Source organism: Medicago truncatula, chromosome 3 (assembly GCF_003473485.1).
Source record: "Medicago truncatula cultivar Jemalong A17 chromosome 3, MtrunA17r5.0-ANR, whole genome shotgun sequence".
NCBI classification, from domain to species: Eukaryota; Viridiplantae; Streptophyta; class Magnoliopsida; order Fabales; family Fabaceae; genus Medicago; species Medicago truncatula.
Window position 1 is genome coordinate 26,387,540 of NC_053044.1, and position 25,450 is coordinate 26,412,989.

General features: G+C 32.7%; 3 protein-coding genes and 1 long non-coding RNA gene across 5 annotated transcripts; 2 read left to right on the forward strand and 2 right to left on the reverse strand.

Moving 5' to 3' along the window:
• Positions 1-1,351: 1,351 nt before the first annotated feature.
• Positions 1,352-9,541, forward strand: LOC120579306 (uncharacterized). Of its 2 annotated transcripts, none has more exons than XR_005645106.1 (5): positions 1,352-1,571; positions 1,677-1,773; positions 2,180-2,280; positions 2,430-2,541; positions 9,413-9,541. It is a non-coding gene; the product is annotated as an uncharacterized lncRNA (long non-coding RNA). The 2 variants fall into 2 exon arrangements; XR_005645107.1 differs by lacking the exon at positions 9,413-9,541 and adding an exon at positions 7,440-7,571.
• Positions 2,965-9,506, reverse strand: LOC112420178 (uncharacterized). The gene is made up of 9 exons (XM_039831219.1): positions 9,019-9,506; positions 8,854-8,940; positions 8,329-8,770; positions 7,294-8,207; positions 5,983-7,203; positions 5,675-5,893; positions 4,726-5,574; positions 4,053-4,633; positions 2,965-3,373 (listed from the first exon to the last, which is right to left on the reverse strand). The coding sequence occupies exons 1-8, from the start codon at positions 9,482-9,484 to the stop codon at positions 4,056-4,058; spliced, it is 4,776 nt and encodes a 1,591-aa protein (XP_039687153.1). The 5' UTR covers positions 9,485-9,506; the 3' UTR covers positions 2,965-3,373; positions 4,053-4,055.
• Positions 9,542-11,676: 2,135 nt separating the features above from the next.
• LOC25489103 (cyanelle 30S ribosomal protein S10) lies at positions 11,677-14,854 on the reverse strand. The gene is made up of 3 exons (XM_013604542.3): positions 14,595-14,854; positions 13,667-13,726; positions 11,677-12,298 (listed from the first exon to the last, which is right to left on the reverse strand). The coding sequence occupies exons 1-3, from the start codon at positions 14,787-14,789 to the stop codon at positions 11,987-11,989; spliced, it is 567 nt and encodes a 188-aa protein (XP_013459996.1). The 5' UTR covers positions 14,790-14,854; the 3' UTR covers positions 11,677-11,986.
• A 7,609-nt stretch (positions 14,855-22,463) lies between these two features.
• LOC25489104 (F-box/kelch-repeat protein At3g06240) lies at positions 22,464-24,022 on the forward strand. Its single transcript, XM_013604543.3, has one exon. It carries the CDS (start codon positions 22,645-22,647, stop codon positions 23,569-23,571), a length of 927 nt encoding a protein of 308 aa, XP_013459997.1. The 5' UTR covers positions 22,464-22,644; the 3' UTR covers positions 23,572-24,022.
• Positions 24,023-25,450: the final 1,428 nt, after the last annotated feature.

A 25,450-nucleotide genomic window follows, 5' to 3' on the forward strand; every position in this document is an offset into this window, starting at 1 on the left:
ATAACATTATAATAAATATCGTAAACAACATCATAACAACATAATTCATCATATCATAAATCTCATTGTATAACAACATAATTCATCATATCGTAAACAACTCCTCATAATAATATAGACAACACAACATAATCATCACCTCATAATAACATAGTCGACACAACATAATCCTCATCTTATAATAATGTAAACAACAACAAATCATCATAGTAATAATTCATCAATATATAAGTATATCATCATTAACAACATCAACAACAAATGGTAATTAAAACCAACAACATCTACTCATGCAACTACTCAACGACTCCACTAAGACTCCTCAACAATGCGCATGCATGTGGTACCATATTCAGGGTGTAACCCTCACCTCTGTCGAATGGTTAAAGCATTCTTTTTCAGGACATAAGTCCTCACCGCTAAACACCGCTTTGAACGACAAGGCGTTCCAGAGCCGAAGCTCTCTCACTTTTATGCTTATGCAACTGACCCACTTGTGTATATCTACATACAACTTAACTAATGCATATATGTATATATGACTTACAACTCCGCCATCCAAACAACATGTATGATTTAATTAACTAAGCATACATCACAGTCAACAACAAATCATCATAATCAATCCAGATATAGCAGTTCAATCAACAACAGCAACTCATGTAATGACATGACAACACCTCTAAGACTCCTCGACAAATGCAACTATGCATGTGGTACCATGTTCAAGACCGTAGCCCACACCGCTGTCGAATGGTTAAAGCATTTTTTCAGGACATAAGTCCTCACCGCTAACACCGCTTTGAACAACTAGTGTTCCACCGCTTTGAACGACAAGGCGTTCAAGAGCCGAAGCTCTCCCACTTTTATGCTTTTGCAACTGACCCACTTGTGTATATCTACATACAACTCGACAATGCATATATGTATATATGACTTATGACTCCACCTGTGTATATCTACATACAACTCAACAACAACGACGACAACAACAACAACAAATGTACATAATTAATTACGACATACTCCACCTCTTAGTCAACTATGACACAACGACTCTTAATAGCAAGATTCATCAACACATTCACAACAACATATATATTCACCCACCATATCATAATAAACAACGTATATGGATTCACCAATATCATCACCTTTACATAATTTCACATCAGATATATGATTTTGCCCACTTTCCAAATCAAGAGGAAAATACATCACCTTAAGATAAACATCACATTCAACACTCATCTATCAATTAAATACTTCCATATAGTCATTTAAAACTAAATATGAAGGATTTACAAGGTGATTGACTTAAAAGGATATTTTCATCAATGTTCGTCTCTTTTAACATTTTACAAGAATCTTTCATTTTCAAAACCAAAATCAAATAAAACTCTAGGAAACCAATCAGTACAATTTTAATTGGGTAATCCAGTTACTGATTTTTTCTTTCTACAATGTGATAAACAGTTAAACACACCCGTTCTTGTTATGGATTTGGACCCTCGAGTCTTTGCCTCTCTGTGTACTGCTTAGTTCACTTCCTATCGGTATTTGATTTACTAGTAAGATCAAATATCAAAACATTTCCCTGTGTTTTTGTACTTGATTTATGTCTCTCGTCTCTTTTTTATAGTCTAATTGTTGCTTATGGCCTCTTTTTTTGACAGGTTCAGAGAGGTGTGACGTATCCCTGACTCATGTACATCCAATTAGAGTTTGCATTACTTTGCTAGTGGTTTGCCTTGATGCCTTCACAAAAATCAGGTGATTATTCTTTTAGTTTTGCACTCTTTTGCACTACCAGCTATTATTTTTTAGGGGAAATCTTGTAATAATTGTGTAGTTTTCAGAAATAAGCCATATTCTTCCTATGCATGACAAGGGTTTCAAGCAATGGCTTATATGCATCTTGCTTCTAAACCAAAAGGCTATATGTGTTTTTCATGTGAGGCTTAGCAGAATGATACATACATATATGTGTTTTCTTCATGAACCCCTTTTTATTCTCTTATTACTAATATTTGTATCAAATTGTACTAAGAAGTGCATTATGCTTCTGAAACTGCATTTCCATGGCATTCATAATATGTAGTTAGAATGTTGTTATTAAAAAAGTAGTAGAGATTGTATGCTGATAAATTCATGTTGGATTATGAGATATTTTGTTCAGAGTAAGATTGATAAGTTGAGGGACAACATGTTACTTTGGAGGAAACTTCTAATAAGATTGGTATCAGGATCAAGATGGTCAACAATCACTTCACTTTCCTGGTAATAGTCCCTCGTCTCCTCTCGGTTTCATTTCAATAGATTCTACATTCTAGCTTTCATGTAGTTTCCTTGTCTTTGTAAATAAAGCGATCTGACCTTTTATTGTGACTTCTGAGTGTCTCATATATTTTTTCTTGTTTTGACAAAAGGTGTCTCATGTATGGCTCATTGCTTAAGTGAAAAATCGTTAAGTTGAAAAAAGAAATATGCATAAGACAGCTTCAACTCATCATGAGTGGATCCTCAAGTGTATGGAAATAGGTATTCATTGCTTAATTTTATTCTTTAAAAGAGATTTTTATTTGTATGCAATGTGTGAAAAGATTGAAAGACTCTTCACTGGATGAGGATGAAGAATCTCTAGAACATCACTGATTGTGTTTGCTTAGCTTAGTTTCTTACTTACTTACTTCGACGTCTCTTTTTTGTTATGTGTTCACTTGGTATAGACAGTTATTACTTACATTAAAATTTCATCTTTTTAATAGTATGACACTTTCCATTTATTATTTTGATATATATTTTTCATCAATCGGTTGATGTTTTGATTGTGAACATCTTTCATTTGGAACTTAGGATGAAAAAGAAAATCAGAACGTATATTCTTTTTAAAAAAACAAATTATAACATATATATATATATATATATATATATATATATATATATATATATATATTCAGATTTCAGATTCAGAATTTAAAGAAACATAGTTACATCAACACTTCAAGTGGATACTAAAATATATATTCAGATTCATAATTTAAAGAAACATAGGTTACATCAACTCTACATAGCATAGGCTTGGCTGACACTAAATTGCCCCGGTTTTGATTTGGCGCACGAAAAATGTTGCAACAGCTTCGTAGATGATTCTAATTTGCTTCTGGCTTCGAAGCACACAAAATTCCTGTAGTGTTTCTAGGAGCAATGGATTAAGGTGCCACCTCATGTTTTGCTCATTGCTTAATGTACTTCTGTTGTTCTCCCATGATATAACAACCCTCTTGCAACGACCATACGCCCTTGCTTCCGTGCTTGATATCCTTCTGTTGTGTCTCTTCGTCTCCTCTGCACCTCCTTCCACACCTTGAAGCTAGAACAGAAATTAAACTCACTTTCGTTGACGGAAAATTCAAATCAATTCTATGCTGTTATTTAGTCTTACATTATGAGCATAGTTGATTTTAGAACATGAGTCATGAAAAAACAAAATAATAATGCTATCAACCGTATATTATGTTAGTGTGGGATTTCCCCTATTGGTGAATCATGTAAAAATAAACTAACATTGTACCGACTAAGTTAATTGTATGTGTACTGTTTAGTAAGTAATTAAAGTATAACCCACCAAACATGCAATAAAATAAATTGTGTATAAGAGAAACATTAGCTTGTTTTAATGTAATCTACTATCAATATAATAGAGTAAACCAATAGTTAAGTCGTAACATGAAAGAAAGAGTTAAACTGAAGATGGAAAGTTAGAAAATGTAACTGCAATGTGGACCATAACTAACATTTATGGTTTTCATGCCACAGATAATAGTTTAACAGATAGATTGTATTAATCTGAAAATTGCAGGATACAAAACAAACAGATAGCTGGTTTTCTAATAAAACCTTGAACCATATGTCATACTGTTAAGAAAATGCACTTTGATACAATCAACCTGATAGCATGTCTATTCTAACACAGAAAATTTATTGTATGTAGTTATGATTGCATATGATGGTACTATATATAAATTGAATATGAATGTTGAATAACTTACTAATTAAAGATTTTGAAAGACCTCTTTGAAGACAACATTAGTGGTAGTGTTTAGTGGCTGTCTTTCATCATCATGTATTAAGATCTTGAGACCCTGCTTGCTCTTAACTCTGGAAACTGCCACGTATAGCTGGCCATGGCTAAACACTGGTCTAGGCAAGTATAGCCCAACATAGTCGAGAGATTGGCCTTGTGATTTATTAATTGTCATAGCATATGAGACAATTATAGGATATTGTCTCCTAATAAGCTTGAACGGCCATGGTGATTGAGACAGAGAGATAGAAATTTGTGGAATGTAGATAATGCTTCCAATATTCTTCCCATAGACGACCTTTGCTTCTAGCACATGATTTGCTAGCCTCGTAACAATTAATCTGGTTCCATTACACAATCCTTCTAATTGGTCTAAATTTCTCAAGAGCATTATTGGAGTACCAACCTTGAGTTTGATTTTGTGATTAGGAAGACCCGATGCTGTTAGTGAGCTCAAAAACTCTGGGGTAAATTCTTCAAATGCTTCATTGGCATTGGCTTCTAACTGATCTATAGAATCTGAACTCAAATACACCATTTCCTCACCTATATTGTAGCATGGTATATTTCAAAGAACATAATAAATATTGAACAAAAGAAGGATGGAAAATAAGTAAACTTTGTGAATCAAGTAGTACCTGGAATCAATCCTAGGACATATTCATTTATTTGATCGATAACTTCAATTGTTGATGCTAAAATTGCCCTAGATTGCCAAAAATCTTCATTCTTATAATTTTCCATTAAATTTGGATATGTACTTCTCACAATTGCATGAATAGGATCGTCAAAATTGGTAATCAATAATTCACTTGGAATCTCTATCTCAGCATTACCATCATTTGGCTCAGAAATCTTGCCATCGCCAATGTTTAATATCCATTGTGAGAACTGGTTGAGTTCCGCTGCATCAGAACTTTGTGCGCAAGATTGCAAACGCATATTTTTTGTTAGAGTTAGCACATGACAATGATCCCAAATATATGATGCATTAATTGTTGCATGGACGACGTCAGAACGACTTCCTCTTGGAATGACAGGTAGAATTTGTCTAAAGTCTCCCCCAAAAACTACTATTTTTCCTCCAAATATTGAAGTGCTTGAACTCATTATGTCTTTAAGAGTTTTGTCTAGTGCCTCAAAGCAAAATTTATGGGTCATTGGAGCTTCATCCCATATTATGAGTTTTGTTAGTTTCAGTAGCTCCGCGATTTCACTTCCTTTTTCTATATTGCATGTCGAGCAATCAAATGCAGGAACAGGAATTTTAAACTCTGAATGTGCTGTTCTTCCTCCTGGTAATAAAAGTGATGCTATTCCACTTGATGCCACAGTCAACACAATATGACGTTGAGAACGTATGGCTGATGCTAAAGTTCTCCACATGAAAGTTTTTCCAGTTCCACCATGACCATGTAGGAAAAATACTCTTCCCTTTTGGTTGTTGACTGCTTGCATAATTGTTTCAAATATTCCTCTTTGCTCATCTATAAAGAAATTAGATTCAATTTTTAAAACTTGGCACATCAAGATTAGACAATTCGTATAGTGAATGTTTGTTTGTACAGTAAACGTAAATTTGATAACCTGTAAGAGAACTGAATAATTGTTGGAATTGTTGTTGTTGAATAGATTGATCATAACCACATTCTTCATATATTAGTCTATTCCCTAATTGACTTGCAACATATCCTTTTGGATATGGCATTGATGGATATTCCTTCAAACTTCTTCTATTTGTTTGCAAATGTTTCTCAATCTCAAGCAAAGATAAACTTTGTATCTCTTCAGAAGTAAGTTGCAAGTCTAAATATAAGATAAACCCTTATTCAATAAGTATTGGTTATGAAGTACATAAATTGTTTGATCTATGAAATAAGGTTACCGAACCATACCTTGATTAGCTGTCAATTTTCTCTGATCATAAAGTATCCCATCAGACAACAATTTCCAAGTTTGATTCCACACATGGTCTGGTCTATTAATGGTACACGATAGGAGCATCGTGCTAAATAACTTCCTTAAGTACTTTCCAGAACCCCACACATTTGCCTCTTTTATGGTCTCTATATGTTTTCTATCATCTTCAAGGAAACCCATTGCAAAACATGCTTCTCTGAAAGTTTTATATTGGATATGGGCAACAGTTTTAATATCTTCATAGCTGACAGGTCCTTTTACAGCAGTAAGCATCATTCTTAAGTAAAAAAGTTCTCCAGTACTTGGAGGAACCCAAATTAGCCTCCCAATAGTATAACCTTTCATACGCGGTTTCCATGACCTTTTCCTCTTATCATATGCAAATTTAGAAACAAACTGAGCATACGTCAAATTCTTGGCTTGAGGATAAATCTTGTTTGCTTGCATCCAAGATGTAAACATTGATTCAGTGACACTTGGCTTCAACAGGACATCATCAATATGCTCATAATCGTTAAAGTAAACCGGTTGTTCGCCTGGAATATGAAAGAACAACCTTTCAACTGCTGGCTTCCGACCATGTATTGGAAATGAAAAAATTCTCCAACATGCTTCACCTGGTGATACATACCTACAATCAAAGTATTGTTTGATCTCATCAATGTTACCACTTTGAGTTGAATCTCTGTCTTGTGTTGGATCAACAACGGCTGTTATCCTACCATAACCTTTATTTATGTGCTTGAATAAGTACTTAATCGATGCACTTTTGCTACACCATTCCACATTGATATGTGCTTGGTACTTCATTAGCAACGTAGGGTTATATGGTACAATATGTTTGTTATTGAGTGAAACACCGTTCTTGACAATTGTGTTACCATTGTCTCTTCGTCTGTACACCGGATAACCTTCTTTGTCAACAATTGTTGAGTTCTGATACTTCTTAGGGTAGTACTTTGTGCATTTTCCATCTTTCATGCAAGGTGATGATTTATGAGATAAACCACATGGACCATGGATCATATGATTTTTAACCAAATTATACAACTCTTTCTCATGTTCCTGATTGGGTATCTCTGCTGAAATGATCTTGTCAATAACACCAGGAGTGGGGAGCTTATTAGATGGATGTAGAAATATAAGTATGTGTGCATGTGGCAATCCCCTCTTTTGAAACTCAATGGTGTATATATCTGAAAGTAAAGTTTGTTAATTTATATAAATTTGCAATGCTTGTAGATAAAGTAATATATGTATGTTGCGTGCATTAATAATAAACTTACATGCAAGAACTTTCCCAAGCATGTTTTTCTTGGTCAAATCTGAAAGGAGCTCATCCAACTTCATTTTAAATACCCTTGATATTATATCAGGACGATCATGTGCTTTCAAATTCATTGATCCTAGCACTCTTTGTATTTCTGGCCAGTTGGGATTGCAAGTAAATGTAATGAAAAGGTCCGGAAAACCAACATAGCTACAAATTGCCATTCCGTCAAAATATAATTGATCCATGTATCTACGACTTCCCACATGTGTTGCAGGTAATATTACTCTTTTTCCTTTGTTTGACCCTTGAGTTTGAATTTGGTGATCAGTTTCATTCAGACTACGATACTTAGAGACTCGTAGTTTTGATTGATTTTTCCTCAGCCATTCGAGTCTTTCAGACTCCAACATGGCGAATCCATCAACTAAAAACTGTTGGTATAGTTTTCTTGAACATAATAAAGTTTGGCCTTCCTCTGTTCTGGATTGAATTCTAAAAGCTAACCATTCTCTTATAGTCAGCCAATTTCTTTTATTGCTCTTAGAACTTTCTCTATCTCTATGAGCCACACCACGTCGATAGCCATCCTCGCCATAAGGAAATATTAAGGGATATTGGTAAGCCAGGTAGCTTGCATGAAATTCATCTATTCTTTGAAGTTTGCCACGTTGAGTCTCTATTATTATATCTCTTTTTGAAGCAGTGTCAACATCACCAACAATAAGAGCAGCTACCTCAGACACAGTGGGTTGATTGTTAATTCTACCATCCGTAAACCTCTCAGAAATCAACCTTAGCTTCAAGTTGTTCGCATTACCTTGATTCAATCTTTCTCTGACCATCCGAAAAGACTTTGTATGTGTATTATGCTGATAAAGCATTTCGGACAACTTGTAAACAATATCTGGATCAATGTTGTTATTGTTCCTGTAGATCAAATCAGGAAAAGAGATTAACTGTAAAGAATGATTAAAATATAAAGCTTATGAATAAACTTATCTGTCTAGTTATATGAAATAAAAACTTTCATAAACATGAATGTACATACCTAAACCCTTGAAGTCTGTTTTGTATTTCATTTTCTGTATCATAAATGTATAGTTGTGCAAATTTTGGTGATTGTCCTGGCATAGGCAATAAACTTCCTATTCTATGACATGGTTGACCTTGTATTTTGATTATTGGTGGCCCTCTGCCATTATTGATTTTGTTATCCAACTTTGCTCCTGGTGAAGTGAATGCGAACATCATATTATAAACTCTGATCTGTTGCTGAAAGTTCTTGCTATCTGATGAATCACGATCAAATAACAGATGCTGAAGCAATGGAGGTGGTGACTTCAAGAGTGGAAGTTGAACCTTTCCATTTCCACAACATAGTTGGTACTTAGGATTTGCAGAATGTGTATTTTTTTTCATTCTCTCTTGGTACCACATTTTTGCTCCACAATACTGACATTCAATGAGTGGATCACCATGATCATAATAACCTATAACGAATAACACCAAAATAATATCAACTATACAATTGTATTGTTGTGCACTTTATATTAATGGTTTTAAATTAAACTACCTTCAGTAAGAATGTCATAACCCATAACTTTGTTATTTGTATGTGTTTCTTCTTCATCAAGACTTGAGTAACTATCATCACTTGAACCTGAAGGTATTATTATATTTTTAGATTAGATCATGCACCTATTTTATTAATAATGTTACATGCTATTGTTATTATTACCTTCAGATGAATCATAGTTGACATGTGTATCTATACTTGAAGTATTCAAACTTGTAGCAGTTGGCAGATTAAGGTTTGATGAAGATGATGCAACATTTGTATTCATATCTCCAAACTTGCTCATTAGATTTACACTTACAGTATTAATACCAGCCACAGTTTTTATCCTCTGATATGGTTGTTGGCTAGTATATGGTGGAGTATACATTTGAGAATTAGAGTTGGTGTTCCAGTAAGAATTCTGATTGAGATGAATCTTCTGATTCAGCATTTGAAAATATTTTTCAAACCGTGAAGTCTTTTGAGTGTGAAATAACTTTGGCTGAGTCTCCTTTTGATTTTGACTGCTTTTTTGATGCACTGTCTTTTGTTTCTTTGGACTTCTTTGTTGCAGGAATGCAGTAGTTTCTTTGCACTCTTTTCTTGTAGGAATGTCTTTCTTCCCAAACATGTGGTACGGATCCATTGTTTGGAGAATTTGTTTGTAAAACTAGTAATTGGTTGAATGGTGAAGTGAAGAAAGAATCAATAGTTAGGATTTATGAAAGGTAGTTGTTAGAGTTGTGATTTTTTTTTTTGTAAAATCTGAACATATTACACATAACTGTGTTTTTGCTACAAATTCTGAATAGATTTGTTTAGGAGGCTCACATTTATTGCAATTACCAAATAGTGATATGATATGATTCTATATGTTGAATAAACAAACTTATATATTTTTATTTTTTTTGAAGAAAAACAAACTTAAATTTTTAAAAGCTAAATAAATAAAGTTAGGGTCATGTTAACAATTGTACCGAAAATATTGTTCAAGGATCTCATAATAAGAAATTTTGTCTTTGAAAAGTCAAGCATATGAAAAAATAATAATTACACGGTTTTCTTTATGAAATTTACTCATTTTAATTGTTTAAACAATGTCCTAAAACATTTCTGAACATTTTTCATAAAGTTATCATGAAGTTCAACTATTATGTTTTGAGAATATTTAAACATCCATTTTATGACAACTTTCACTTTAATACTCACATTGCTTTGGTTTTCGTTTAAATACCAACTTTTTCTTTACAAATTATGGTTGTATAATAAGTTGTCAATCAAATGGTTGTTCAAATAACACTCCTCTTATGTTTTAGAGAAATGATATTTGTACATCCATTTAATGATAACTTTGGTGACAATTTTAAATTTCTCTAGTTTTATTGGTCAAAAATATTGAAGAGGTCTCGGATTTAAATCACGCTAGAAAGTAATTGTAAATACATTTGTTAGTGTTTTTTGAACCCCAAGTCTCCTCTACTTTAGAAGGAGACACCGCAACTAAATTTCTCACGCATAATTAAAGGCATGACTTGTATATGCCCACTATTGCTCCGTGAAACTTTCACATAGATTCTCACGCATGCTATGGAGTTAATTTCAAGCAAAGAATCTTTTGTGATGATGCTCAAATGCAGAGATTCTCTAACACTTCTTATTATTACTTACATGCCATAAAATAAGCACTATAAACAACACGTGGTACACGCTATGAAGCACGGATACTATTCGTATTAGGCATGTCTCGGTCTCGGATATACATTGGTGTCTGACACCGACACAATACCAACACATATAATTACATAGAATTATATGATTTTGTCAAATTATTATCAATATTGACGTGTCAGTGTTTGTATCGTGTCCAATGACAGTGTGTATCCGTACTTCATAGGACGTGTCATGTGCAGTATTCATGCGGCTTTTAACGTTGGAGAAATACAACTATACTGCAAAACTTGACAAATACAACTTTAAGAAATTAAACTCACGGGACGCAGGGGTTGGTTCTGTTCAAGATGCTCTCAATCGTTTTCTTGAAGAAATTAAGAAACTTGTATTTAAACTGAAGTTAATTTCTATGGTAATATTCTCCATCTCGCAAAAATTGTCAAATTATGTCATTTTACATAACTAAAGAGAAGTTATAAATGAAAGAAAGATAATAACATTGTTACCACATCACTATCGGGAGAAATACTACGATGATCACGAGCATAAATAAATAGTGTTTGGGACCACATCACTATCTGGCGACTTGAGATGAGAGACTCATTTGATAGAGATGAAGTATATTGAGAGACCCTTTTGCTATTTCAAAAAATTCAAGGACGTAGTTGACCCAAGATCACAGTTCAAAGACAAAAACTGAGACTTTAACCAAATCTGATTTTCATAGGGACTATAGCTGCATGCATGAAAATTTATTAAGAACTAATAAAATAATTAAAATTAAGTAAAGATTACACTTAAAAGGTTTCCATTTTGTAGTGACATGAACATATTTAACACTTAATTTGGTTAGATTGAACAAAATGGTGAATCAACACTGTTGGAAAAGGTTTTTTTTTTTATCTTTTAAAAAATATAACAATTCCAGTTTGAAACTAAAGGAACATAAAAAATGCCAGAAACTGGAAATCATATCACCAATTAGGTTGGACTGTGGATTTGAATAAATTGTATTTAAAGAATTCCAGTATACATACTCCCACCATCTCATATAACATCTCTGTCATTGAACTAATATAGACTTATTATCTTAGTAGCTAAATAGAAATACTAATTAATGAATCATAAGGGAAAAAAGGTTGAGACAGAAAATATGTTGTGGATGAGTAACTTTTCAAATCAGTAAAAATAAATCCATGTGCATAATTTGGAAGAATAACATAATTGTGTTCATAATATCAGACTTACATTACATTGAATAGGATATGCAAATATCTACGTAACAATAGGAATAAACATTCTAAGAGCCTAGATGACAACATAATGACAAAGTTAACAAAAGGATCATTTGGATTGTTCAAAGAAATACATTCAGAGAGAGGAATATATGACATGCTGAGTTTCGACTCATTTGCTTTTAGTAGGAAGTTGAAGTTCACTCATACTCAAGATTCTTATAAACCTGAAGCAAATAAATTTAGAGCTTGACTTCGACATCAACGCCAGCAGGAAGCTGAAGCAGCATGAGAGAATCTATTGTTTGTGCTGTAGGAAAGAGAATATCAATGACACGCTGATGAGTTCTGACCTCGAAATGGAACCGAGCATCCTTGTGTACGTGGGGAGATTTAAGGACACAGTGAATTCGCTTCTTGGTTGGTAAAGGAACAGGACCCATTGTTTTTGCATTGGTGGTTCTCGCTGCATCCAATATCTGCTTGCAGGAATCCTCTATCAAGGGGACCAAGTAAGATCTAAGCTTGATTCTGATTTTGTGCTTTGGTGCCAACTAAAATTGGGAAAAAACAAAATTATCAGGTGATATGATTTTATTAGAGGCCATGGAATATGATAAGTTATAGGTCAAAACAGTAAATTCTACATAAATATCATCAATTAACTCGTCTTCTCCTCCTCACTTTTCAATGGAAATTGGTGGATTGCTATATTTGATTTGTGTAATCTATTGTCAAGAACAATGAAATATTTTCATGTAACATCCTTTTCCCCCTTTTTTATTACCCTCAGGAATCACATAGTGTGATTGCACGAGGCCTGTGTTTCAGGGATTTGGATTTGATGCTGTCAGCACCCACACATTCATGCAGTCAGGGACGTAGGTAACCATTGTATTGAAATCAGACAGTACACTTTAAGCTCAGTCTTTCAGATTTTTTGAAAAATAAAAAAAAAAATGCATTAAAATCTGGACCGTCCAATCTCGATCCAATGCTCACCGATATCCTGGACCTGGACTGTGTGATTGTGTGTGGATTGCTGAATGCACCAAATCCAAATCCATGTTTCAGAAGAATGAATCGGAGTGCTGATAAGGGCAAACCAAATAAGGTGCTTATAGAGTGAGTAAGGACTGTGTGAACCCTCAGAAGAATGAAAACAAAACAATGGAACAGCTAAATAGGGTGTAAATGAAAAGGCCTAAAGGGTAAGTGAAAGAGTTTGGGAAGCTCTTGTTTTAGAATACTGATAACCAAACAGTGAAATAATAAAATAAGGTGCATTAAGTATAACTCCTTCAGTTCCTTTTCATTAACAATGTAAGCTTCTGCTTCAGTTTCTTGGATGAAAAGTGATGGAAAACATAAGCGACCAGAAAAAATAAACAACAAACACTAAATCATGTCATGCATAAAAGTGAACAAAAAATATATCACATTAATTCGGGCATGTGTTGCATGATTCAAAACTACAGCAAAATTATCACATACATGCATCATATGTCATTAATAATACTGAGACCAATGTAACCTTGTTCTGAAACTATGCCATACTTTTGACAAGGGAGCATATGTTTCACTGCTGAGTAACTGGCTAACATCAATAACCTATTACTTGACTTATCAAAAACAATTTACAAATTGAGTGTATATTTTGGATTGGTAGTGAGTTAGGCAAAATCACACTGGCACCGTGATTTTGTTGAAGCTCTAAAGTGTAACTTTTGGCAAAATTGCAATGAGCCACTGTGATTTTGCTAAATTCACCACTAATCCAAAGATGCACTAAAATGTCTCATAATTTCATTGCTATTACATATTAAATGACTGAAAATGGAATTTGAGCACCACATATAAGAAGCCTCCAAAAGCAAACAAATATAAGCCAACTATTGAAAATAGCAAGTCAATCAACGTACCATGTCTGCATTATCCCCAATGCTAATTTCTGACGTGCTCGGAGTCTCTAAGTCATCAACCTAAAAACACCAAGACATAATCATCACAAAGAGACCAACTGAATTGAGTTAAAACATTCAGAAAAATGTAGGCCAATCTAAACCGTAACATTGCTGAAGCCAGTGAAATTCATATTCACTAACCAACACATTAAACTACATATAATTGACATAACATTGCCATAAATAATTTTCACTCCCCCTTTTCACTGTCTCCAAAAACCTTAAATTTTGCAAATTAAACCCCCATTGTTTTTCACATGTTCAACTAATACGTTTTATAAAACTAATTAACCAAGCATTGAGAAAATTCCTAGATACTCATTACCTATTTAACAATAGATTGAAAATGTCAATCAACTAAATTTTCTTCGTGTTCTGAGTAAATGTTTGGTTCCACTTTTACATGAGCTAAAACTGATTCTAAAGGTGTAAAATTGATTTTTACAAGTTTGAAAGTTTTCAATTATAATTGTTGTTACAAGAAAGTTAAATTGATTTTGCCTCCAAAAATAATTATACTAACTAGAACCTAGAATTTTAAGGTTTTACCTCTACAATTGATTTTTAGCCTCAAATTCATCGCATTTATTTGAATCTATCCAAACATAAATCAGATTGCATTCAAATCACTTTTAATTTATGTTTCATTCCACTTTTAAATAAGCCAAAATTGATTCTAGATGAAATTGATTTTGCAAACTAAAAATTGGAGCTTTTAATTCTAGAATTGAATTTTACACTCAAATTTGTTGTTCATAATGCATTCAAGCATATGAATCAAATTATTCATAATCAATTTTCGTTACTACAGAACCAACCAATTAAACAAAATCAATATTCATCACTACAAAACCAAACACAATACAAACATGAAGAAAAGGGTTACCTCAGAATTCAAAACTTCAGGAGCAGCATGAACAACAGTAGACAATTGAAGAGGTTTTGCATTTGTAATCCTCAACGTATTACCAGAAACAAAGCATAGAGATTGAAGCTTTAGCTTTGAAGATAACAATGGTGAAGAATTTGAGGAGAGAGAAAGAGAAGGAATGAATGTTGCTGAGAGAGAAGAAACTGCCATTGAAACAAACTCTCTGAAGCGAAAGAAAGAAAGAAAGATTGTGTTGTGAATAAGAAGATTAAGAATTATCCGTTGTTTTATTTTCCTTTTTCTATTTTATTTTTTTGGTTGTTACTATTTTATTTTGTTTATAGGCTTTGAACCTCAAGGCATTTTGGAAATGCTACCTCCACCCCTCGGTTTAGTACACACACTCCAACAATCTATTTGAAATCAATTTTACGGTGCACAAGTGAGATTAGTGATGGACTTATAAAATTTGTCTAGAAGAAGCAAAACTATATACTAATTATTTGCTTTCACTGAACTATACGTTAACATAGATTATCTGACATTAATATTTGAATAGGTAGAAAAGAAAAACTTATGGAGGCTAGAGTTTCATAAACATAATGAGCAAAGATTGAATGCATAGTCTTACAATTGGAATATATACTAGCTAATATAAAAGTCTAAAATACTCTTACTAATAAATAATAACTATTATCGAACATCTCCCCTCAAACTCACGATGCATTAGTTAGAGCATCAATAGTTTGTCAACTAAAAAAGGAAACATTTTAAGGAGTGCATCTTTGTGAACAAATCAACAATATTCAAAGATGAGGAGGTAAATGATAGAGTGATTGTTCCATGATGAAGATGGTGACGAGTAAGATGACAATCAATCTTAATATGCTTGGTGCGTTCATGGAAGACCGAGTTATGAGCAATTTGAATAACACTATTGTTATCACAATACATTGGAGTTGGTTTAGAAAGAGAGATACCCATATTAGACAAGAGTCAACACATCCAAATAATTTCCTTAGTAGTGGATGACATTTGGCATATCACGATACTCAACTTCTATAGAACAGCGAGAGACAATGTATTATTTCTTACTTTCCCAAGAGATAAGAGAACCTTTAAGAAAGATGCAAAACAATGTAGTGGACTTACAATCTGTAGGATCACTAGCCTAGTCTGCATAATAAGCACATAACTCCAATGAAAGACAATGAGGGAAAGAGAAGACTCTAAAATTGAGATCCTTAGAGATAACGACGAAAACAGAGAACTACTACTCAATAAATTGTAGTGGAAGAGACAACAAATTAATCGACAACATGAATAACATAAGCAATATTAGGTCTAGTAATCGTAAGATACACCAGACTGTCAACCAAAGTACGGTACAAAGTGAGATTTGATAATGGAATACCATCACACTGTGAGTATTTCACATTCAAACATATTATCTCTCTCCTTCTTTTTTTGGGTGTTAACTAAGTATCCTTCGCGCACAACTATAGAGACTAATCTCTCGAACCTTGTGAGACTCAAATGAGCGGCAAACTCACCCTAAAAGTTTAAACTCTGCTACATGCTCAAGACTCTCTCTCTCTCTAATCTTTTAAATTACAATCGTAATTAATTTTTTTTATCTTTTAAATTGCAAATGTTAAACACCTTGATCTCTTAATTTATTTTTATTGTTTTTGGTTTTATTTTGCGTCCTTAATTTGCAATAGTAGACATTTGATCCTTTCATGTCTAATATTTATAAATTAAAGAAACAAAATGTCAATATTTCTAAACTTCTACGACTACAGTTAGAAATACTTTGTATGGTAAAGGAGTAAAAAAAAACATGAGATGAAAACGTTTACCATTTATAACTTAAATAAATAACTAAATGTAACAAGGAGAACAAGAAAACAAACCTATCTAAAAATAGCTCATGAGACTACACCAATCGTGTGAACGTAATTCCAAGGAGAACATCAAAACAAGCCTACCTTAAACCATATATTTAGCACTTCTATTTATTTTATTTTATTTTATTTTTAACTTATAAATAAAAAAAGCATAATGAAAACTAAAGTTCATCTATTTACTATATATATTAAATATTAATCCCTATGATTTTACCATTTTGCTCCAATGAAGGGCATTTTTGTAATTTACTAATTGGTGGGATTTTGTTGGTGCCACCTCATCATTTTTATGGCATATTTCCCATTTTTCCCCATCAATTTTTTTTTTAATTTTTAATAACTTTTAACTATTTTCCAATTTTTATTTTTTTAACTATTTTTCAATTTTTTCACCCAAATTCAGTTGTTTCTACATTGCCGTTGTGAGAGATTAATATATCGTTTGACCCGACTTTTTCCAACTTCTCTACATTTTTAAGGAGAAGTTAGGTCAAACACAGTATCAATTATTTTAATTTCAATATTGTTTAATCATCATAACCTCATTAATATTTTTGTTCACACTGTCATTTAATGATACCAAATATTTTTATTTCCTTTCTTCAACCTCGCAAATATTTACACACACATTAATGTTTAGAGTAATATTTTATGTCCGTCTGTCTGTGTTTTTGTTACGCTGATGCATATAATTTTTTAGTGTTGCTTGGTTGAGTGCTACCTCAATGATGTTTTTTTTAACTATTTTCCAATTTTTTCTCCCAAATTCAGTTGTTTCTACACTGCCATTTGTGGGAGATTAAGATACCGTTTGACCCGGATTTTTTTTTTCCTACTTCTCTACATTTTTCAGGAGAAGTTAGGTCAAACAAAATATCAATTAAGTACTTACTAGAAAGGGAACTTTTTTTAATGCATAAAATTGAATGGAATGAGCTTTGGGCAAAAGTTGTTGAATGCTACTTTAAAAAACTACTTCTGGACAATATATTTCACAAGCACCTCTTTTGAACTCACGCTGGGAACCTTTTCTTTTATTTTTTAATATTATATTTCAATATGTTTTTTTTTCCATTTAACTTTTTTTTTTTTGAACCGTTATATTTAATTTTTTAAGGAGGTTCCATTTAATTTTATTATCTTTTTTCAAAGGAATTGTATTATCATTTTATCACTTATATATTTAATTTCAATATTGTTAATCATTACAACCTCAGTAATATTTTTATTCACGCTGTCATTTAATGATACCAAATATTTTTATTTCCTTTCTTCAACCTCGCGAATATATACACACATATTAACGTTTAAAGTAATATTTTATGTCTGTCTGTCTGTTTTTTGTTACGCTAATACATATAATTTTTTTTAGTATTGCTTGGTTGAGTGCTACCTCACCGATTTTTTTTAACTATTTGTCAATTTTTATATTTTTAAAAAGTTTTGACTATTTTCAAATTTTTTTATTTTTAACTATTTTCTAACTTTTTTTCTCCCAAATTCAGTTGGTTCTACACTGCCGTTGTGGAAGATTAAGATACTGTTTGACCCTGTTTTTTTCAACTTCTCTACGTTTTTAAGGAGAAGTTAGGTCAAATACAATATCAATTAAGAACTTACTAAAAAAAGTAATTTTTTTAATGCATAAAATTGAATGGAATGAGCTTTTGCCAAAAGTTGTTGAATGCTCCTTCAAAAAACTACTTCTCGACAATTTATTTGACAAGCATCTCTCTTCAATTCACGTTGGGAATCTTTTATTTTATTTTCTAATATTATATTTCAATATATTTTTTTCTTCCATTTAATTTTTTTTTAACCGTTCCATTTAATTTTTTTTAAGGAGGTTCTATTTAATTTTATTACCTTTTTTTCAAAGGAATTTTATTATCTTTTTATCACTTATATATTTAATTTAAATATCGTTTAATCATAACAACCTCACAAATATTTTTATTCACGTTATCATTTAATGATACCAAATATTTTTATTTTCTTTCTTCAACCTCGCAAATACACACACACACATATTAGCATTTAGAGTAATATTTTATGTGTGTCTGTTTTTTGTTACGCTAATGCGTATAAATTTTTTGGCAAAATTTTGATTTTAATTAAAAGTAAAATTGTAGATGTATTTTCTTCAAAAAAAGGTACAGATGCCTAAAAAAATTATGCTTATCTTATATATATATTGCACCTTTATATTCTAACAAATTATGCATATCTTTTTCTTATTCAAAAAAACTAAACATTGCTAAATAGAAAATGTATTATTTTCTATTTTGTCAGCATCAGATGATATGATTTTATATAAGTTTAGTAATGACCCGAAATATGTTTTTCCTTATGTAGTGGGAATATAGTTGATGTAACATTATGGGAAAAGTACTCCGTAGCTTTATCATTTACCATCTATTTACCTTGAGTTCTTTGCTTCCATTTTGTAGTCAATGGAAACCCAAATATATGTAACAATTGATCAAGTTCGAGGCTGCTCATCAACCTACATCATCCGGTTGTTGAGAAGTTTAAGACTTAGTAAGTTTGCATTATGATTTCATAGTACAGTATTAGAGTAACCTATTATTTCACAATCCGATTTGATTGTTTTTAGACCATGTTTATTTAATTGTTGTCGTGACCTTAACACTTCTCAAGCTCAGAGTCAAAGCTTCAGTTAGAACTTAAGTCAGAGTTCGACTTCTTCTCAACGTATTTCGTACAACTATTTTTCCAAACTGTCTCAGGTTAGGCTAATAATGCAATAATACATATTGCATTATTCTTTATTTCATGAGCATAATTTGTGTTAGGATACATACTGCATCACTATTTGGAAAACAACTAAATTCAATCCTAACCAGTTTGGATTGTATTTTGAGAGTTGCACCAAATGTTCGAAGACATCAATGTCAAATTGTGCTAGCTATATATGCCCATGCGAAAGTGATGCTTAATTTCCATTTGTTTCAACAATGTTAATTGGTCAACGGGATACATATAATGTACATGCATGCATTTATCTAGACTTTATATGAAGATAATAGGAAGATAAATTAGAAGTCATGGTACATTTTCTTTAACTTAAAATCAGTTATGCTACCTTTATTATATAAATTATATGTAACTATATTCGCATACATCTTATCCATGTTAATATGCATTAGACTAATATTGCAGTTATTTCCCTGTTTAGCATTTCCCAATCGAGGTGTCAAGAACAATTCTGAAAGAAAAGCGCAAAACAATCACTCTCATTGATGACTAGACACAAAGACAGTATAAATGTCGCCTCATTACAGCCGATCGAGCAAGTTATGAAAAATACTTGGGTGGGCAGTGGTTCAATTTCTATAGAGAACGAGCGATGGAAGAAGGTGGTAAGCTCATCTTTGATCTCGAAAAGTCACAGAAGAACTTGCACGTTCGAGTTGTTCCAAAGTAGATCTTTGATGTTGAACAATTTGACCTTCTACTATTTTGACGTATCGCTTTAGACTGTAGTCGTAAACTATCTTGACTTTGGGATGCCATTTGTTTTTTTTCTTTTCATTTTGTCTGATGTAAATATTGGCAAAAATCCCTTTTTGGTTAGTCTATGACACTTGGAGTCTCTTTTATAAACCTAACTATTATGTAACGTTAATCTGCACATTGTTGGTTCTTTCATTGGTTTCAATTATTATTATTATGAGTGTGAACTATCACATAAATATATAAGAGGTCACACGAATGAAGAGCAAGTGTGCATGTCTTAGGAGGTGTGAATATAAAAAAAAATGAGAAAATAATTGGGCTGGCCCGTATTGGAAAAGGAACGGCATTTGGAGCAAGAAAGGGAACTTAGGTTACATGAACTCATGCTATATAACTAGAAGGCAGCCACATCACAAAGGGTGGGATTTCACGTTTTGGAATAACAGGAGCACCTTTGGGAGAGAAGCAACATCATATTTTTGGAGAGATGGCATTTTTAGAGAGAAACACAAGGCAAGGTAGTTAAGAGTAGATTCAACCCAAGATTCATTGAGACATCATGAATCTTGTCATGGAATCTTCATCTTTTCTTCATCCTTTGCAAACTATCAGAGACATATGTAGCTACATCTACCCTTGTGGGTTTTGAGGTATTCAAACAAGCCATTACGTAATCTTTTGATCATTTAATATATGGTTCTATCTATTTATTCAATATTGTTATTCTTGCATTTAATGTTTTATTGAGATTCAAAATAATATGGACACATACTTTTGAATCTAGAAATAGAATAACAATCTATCTTAAGTTATCACTCTAGACATGGATGTTAATATTTGATAAACACTTTTAATCTAGGACTTAATGCTTTTGGGTAATTTAATCGGTTAGGAAATCGTCGATTAAACGATCCGATCGACTTTGCAATTGTTTAATAGTTTGGGAAATCAACTTTTGAATAGTCCATTAGAAATCACGACATCATTTGGACACGAATGATGTTGTCGAGTGATTGTGATAATATCGTTTAAAAAGCTAGAATCCGTTATTTGATCGAGAGATTGCAGCTGTTACGCTTGGTTGATATCTCTGACCCCAAGCGAAATGGTCATATCTCTTCTCTACTTTATTTTATGTCAAATAGTTTATAGGTTTACACAAACACACATTTTAAATCTATACACTTAGAACAATATTGATTGTCGAATGACTTGAATATCGCGCTAGTCCCTGTGGAGACGATATACACAAAAATACTTACTTTTGATTGATAGAAAAATACTACATCAGCCACCTAAAAATATGTACGATCAAGTCGTTCCCAAATAAATATTTGGTGTTCATGATCCGCACTTTCAACAGATCACCTTATCTCTAATCCTAGATTAGATTATCTTCACTCATCGATGTTACTTCTTTGCTTAATTTCATTTGATGTAAATATGGGTATCAATCCTTTTTTGGTAACTCTATAACAAAAACACTTTTTTTTATTTGTAATTTTGGATAATATGTAATCATAATTCACACATCATTGATTTCTTTATTAGCTCCAATTGTTTTCATCCTAAATATTATGTCAATTTCTAATCTCATAAACTGATTATATGCTCTCTTAATCAGTCCATACATATTTTATGATGAATCACAATGTTCTGTCGTTTTAAAATCTCTTCTTTCGAAGAATTTTTTTATCGAATACGCTATTAAACCCGTGCGAAACATGGGTTTGTAACTAATAAATCATAGAAAGTAGTGATTAAAATTATATTTACAATTTAATATATAGCTATATAACTTATTTTAAAACTTGAGAAAAAAAAAGTTATTTATTAAAAAAAAAAGTTAAATCTCAATAAAATATTAACAACACCACCAAACAAAATTTGGATATTCATTGCCTTAAATGATATTATAAATAATTAACACAGTAAAAAAAAAAGATAGAAGAATATTAACATTTCCTCACGGTAGTAATAATATTTTTTCCTCTTGTTCTAAAAGTTATGTCTTCAAATATCGCATCTCGCCAACAAAAACAAAAATAAAGAAGGGTAACAGTTATTTTGATCCCTCAACGTGTAATAAGTAGTCACAATAGTCTTAAAATTTAAAATACTCACTAATTGTTCACTTAGTCAAAATAGTCTTTAGCGCTAAAATAATCTCTCAATACTCACAATAACATTTTCATATAGGGTGACAATAAGTAAATATTTAAAAGGACTGATATGACAATAATTAAGTATATTGAAAGACTAATATGACAATATTAACGAAATACTTTAATGTCATAGACTATTTGAACTAATGAAATGCACAATCAGAAATTATTTTAAAATTTTAATACATTGAAAGACTATTGTAGCTACTCGTTACATAGATTAAAGTCACTGTTACCTAAGACAAAGAAACAGTGGTATCTTCTTTGTTGATGGTGGTCCTATATTTGGTTTGGTGAAGTACAGACATGATATTGAAAATAATTGAATCCAATGTGTACTTTATCACCTAGCTTTATCAATCTAATCGTCCTCTTCCAATAATTCAGCTCAGCACTATTGGTTATCTATTGTCCTTCATTTTCACTCATTCCCTCTTTTCTTGTGTTCGTTCTATTTGATCATCATCATATCGTAGTGACCTAACAGATACTGTTTCTTGTCATTGTCTAATGGAGAAAACAACAACCACCACCACCACCAAATTGATCGGAACCACACTATCACTCTTATGTTCACTTTTCATGTCTTCCGACCCACCGTTGTTGTCTGAACTCCCGTTCGAACTAGTGGCAGAGATTCTATGCAGGCTCCCTGTCATGTTCCTCCTACAACTACGATGCCTCAGTAAGTTCTTCAATACCCTTATTTCTGATCCAAAGTTCGCTAAGAAACACCTTCGCTTATCAACCACGCGCCACTTGATCTTATCCTACGCCGATATTCATGATCATTCGAGGTTAATCTCTTACCCACTTCACTCCACTTTTCACCAATGTGATTCCATTTTTAACTCTGTAACCGTTAAACCTACCCAAATACGCTATCCTTTTAACAAACAATACAATAATATCGTTGGCTCTTGCCATGGTATCCTTTGTTTGACTAGGAAACAAAGCATGCATGATAAACGAAATAATGTTCTTTTGTGGAACCTTTCGATTAGAAAATTCAAAATATTGCCTTCTTTCAAAAGTCCACCAAACTCTCGTCCTACTTTATATGGTTTTGGCTATGATCATGTAACTAATGTTTACAAAGTCCTTGCCGTTTTTTCCTGTGATTTTGGTAATATGGTTTTCAAAGCTCAAGGAATGGTTCATACTTTAGGTACTAATTCTTGGAGAATGATTAACGGGGAGTTACCTCTTCCAGATAATCGTTATGAATCACTGAAATTTGTGAGTGGTGCTCTTCATTGGATTGCATATAGGGATAATAACCACAGTGTTGTTTCTTTTAATTTGGGGATTGAGTCTTACGGAAAATTTTTGCCTCCTAATTATGGAGGGGAAGATGTGCATAATGTTATCTTAGGTGCTCGAGGGATTGTTTGTGTATCTTTGCGCGTAGTCCCACGTTTTCTAGTGTTTGGCTGATGAAGGAATATGGAAATGAAGAATCTTGGACTAAATTGTTTCGTATTCCTTACATAAAAGGTCCTTTCCATAATCCATATACCAAGCCACTATGGATTTCTGAGGATGACCAAGTGCTAATCGATTATACATCATTCGAGAGAATAAATTTGGCCGTTTATGATTTCAAAAACGGTACTTTTAAAAAACTCTTGATGCAAGACATCAAGTGTTGGATTACCTCTGAAGTTTGTGTTGAGAGTTTGATATCACCTTGTTTCTAATGTGATACCAATGTGGTGCTATATCGCCTGTACTTTAGACTCAATTGCAACTTATATGCTAATTTCCTTTGATGTTATTTATTTTATACTTATTCTAATTACGAGTGACTTTATTTATCATTGTTAATTAATGTTGTATTGAATATGTAGCTTTGAGAAATCGCAATGTTAGATTCCTTGACTCTCCATTCATGCATTACCGTTTATATATAGTTGACAACTATGAGTTGCTTTGGATGGTTTATGATTTGATTTTCTAAAATTAGAATTAAAATTTAGGTAGTAAACCAAAGAACTAGCATGTTTGTTAAAGTGTCTGCTAACTGATGTACAAATTTCACAATGTTTTCTTCAAATTTTGTCCCATTCATTATGAACTTGGTTATTGGCGAATGGTTAGGAAAATTATGATAGCTATCGGTGGTCACGAATAGTGTATAAAAATTTCTAAACTTATTGTTGTGAATTCCGTACAAAACCACACCAATACAAAGTATGATATGTGGAGCAAAGGAAAGTAGTAACCAATAATAAAGCAAGCAATAATCAACAATAAAACACATAGATCTAATCTAGGAAACAAAATGAAAAACACAAACCACAAGCACAAGATAAAAGGAGAGAGAAGAGGAAAACAAAGACACCAAAGATTGTTCACCCAGTTCGGTCCAAACTTGACCTACTCTGGAGGAGAGATTGAACTCTCCAATTCACTATCAATGAGTTCTTACAAAAAGATACAAAAGGGTTACAAGAAATTAGCTTTGACAAGTTCACAAAAAACAACTCTAATTTCTACCATTTTTCCCAATCTCACCAAGAACAAGACACTCAATGATTTTCACTCACCAAGGTGTTTACAATGTTTCCCAACCCAAGAGAAACTCTAATCAAAGACCCTAAACCCTAGAGTTGCTCCCTTTGATTTTCCAAGTTTCTCTCTCTTCCAACTCTCTTCAAAATCTGCACAAGAACACTTAAATACTAGTCTTCCACTGATAAAATCGTGTCACGATTTCCAAATCGTGTCACGATTGGTACGTACGTCACAAGGTACGACCAGTCCTTATCCTGGAAACTTAACGAGCAAGTTTGCAAATCGTGTCACGATTCCTCCAAATCGTGTCACGATTTGGCACCCTGCAAACCAGCTCACGGCATCACAAAATCGTGTCACGATGTCAAATTCGTGTCACGATTTCTCTGTTCTTCCAGACCACAAATTTGAAGCCAAATCTCAACATTTCTCCACCTTGACTTCTAATTTGTTGGTGATGTCAATTTAACCATCAACCACCAATCTCCCTTTGCTTTTCCCTTGCATTCAACTATACCAAGTTGTTCCACAAGTCTACACCAAACCATCTTCAACCACGGAACGTCTTCTGCTTCCTCGAAGATCACCTTGTATCCGATCACCCTTGGTCTTTTAGGTAATCACACAAGCCACACCATACATTCTTCAAACCCCGGAATGCCTTCCGTCCTCATGAAGAATTCACATGCTCACAACTAGAGCATAAACACCCAAAGCCTCCATAGTCATACCATTCCCGATGTCATCAACTCCACCTTAAGTTGAGCTTTCTCTACCTCAACTTCCAAATGAGTACTTC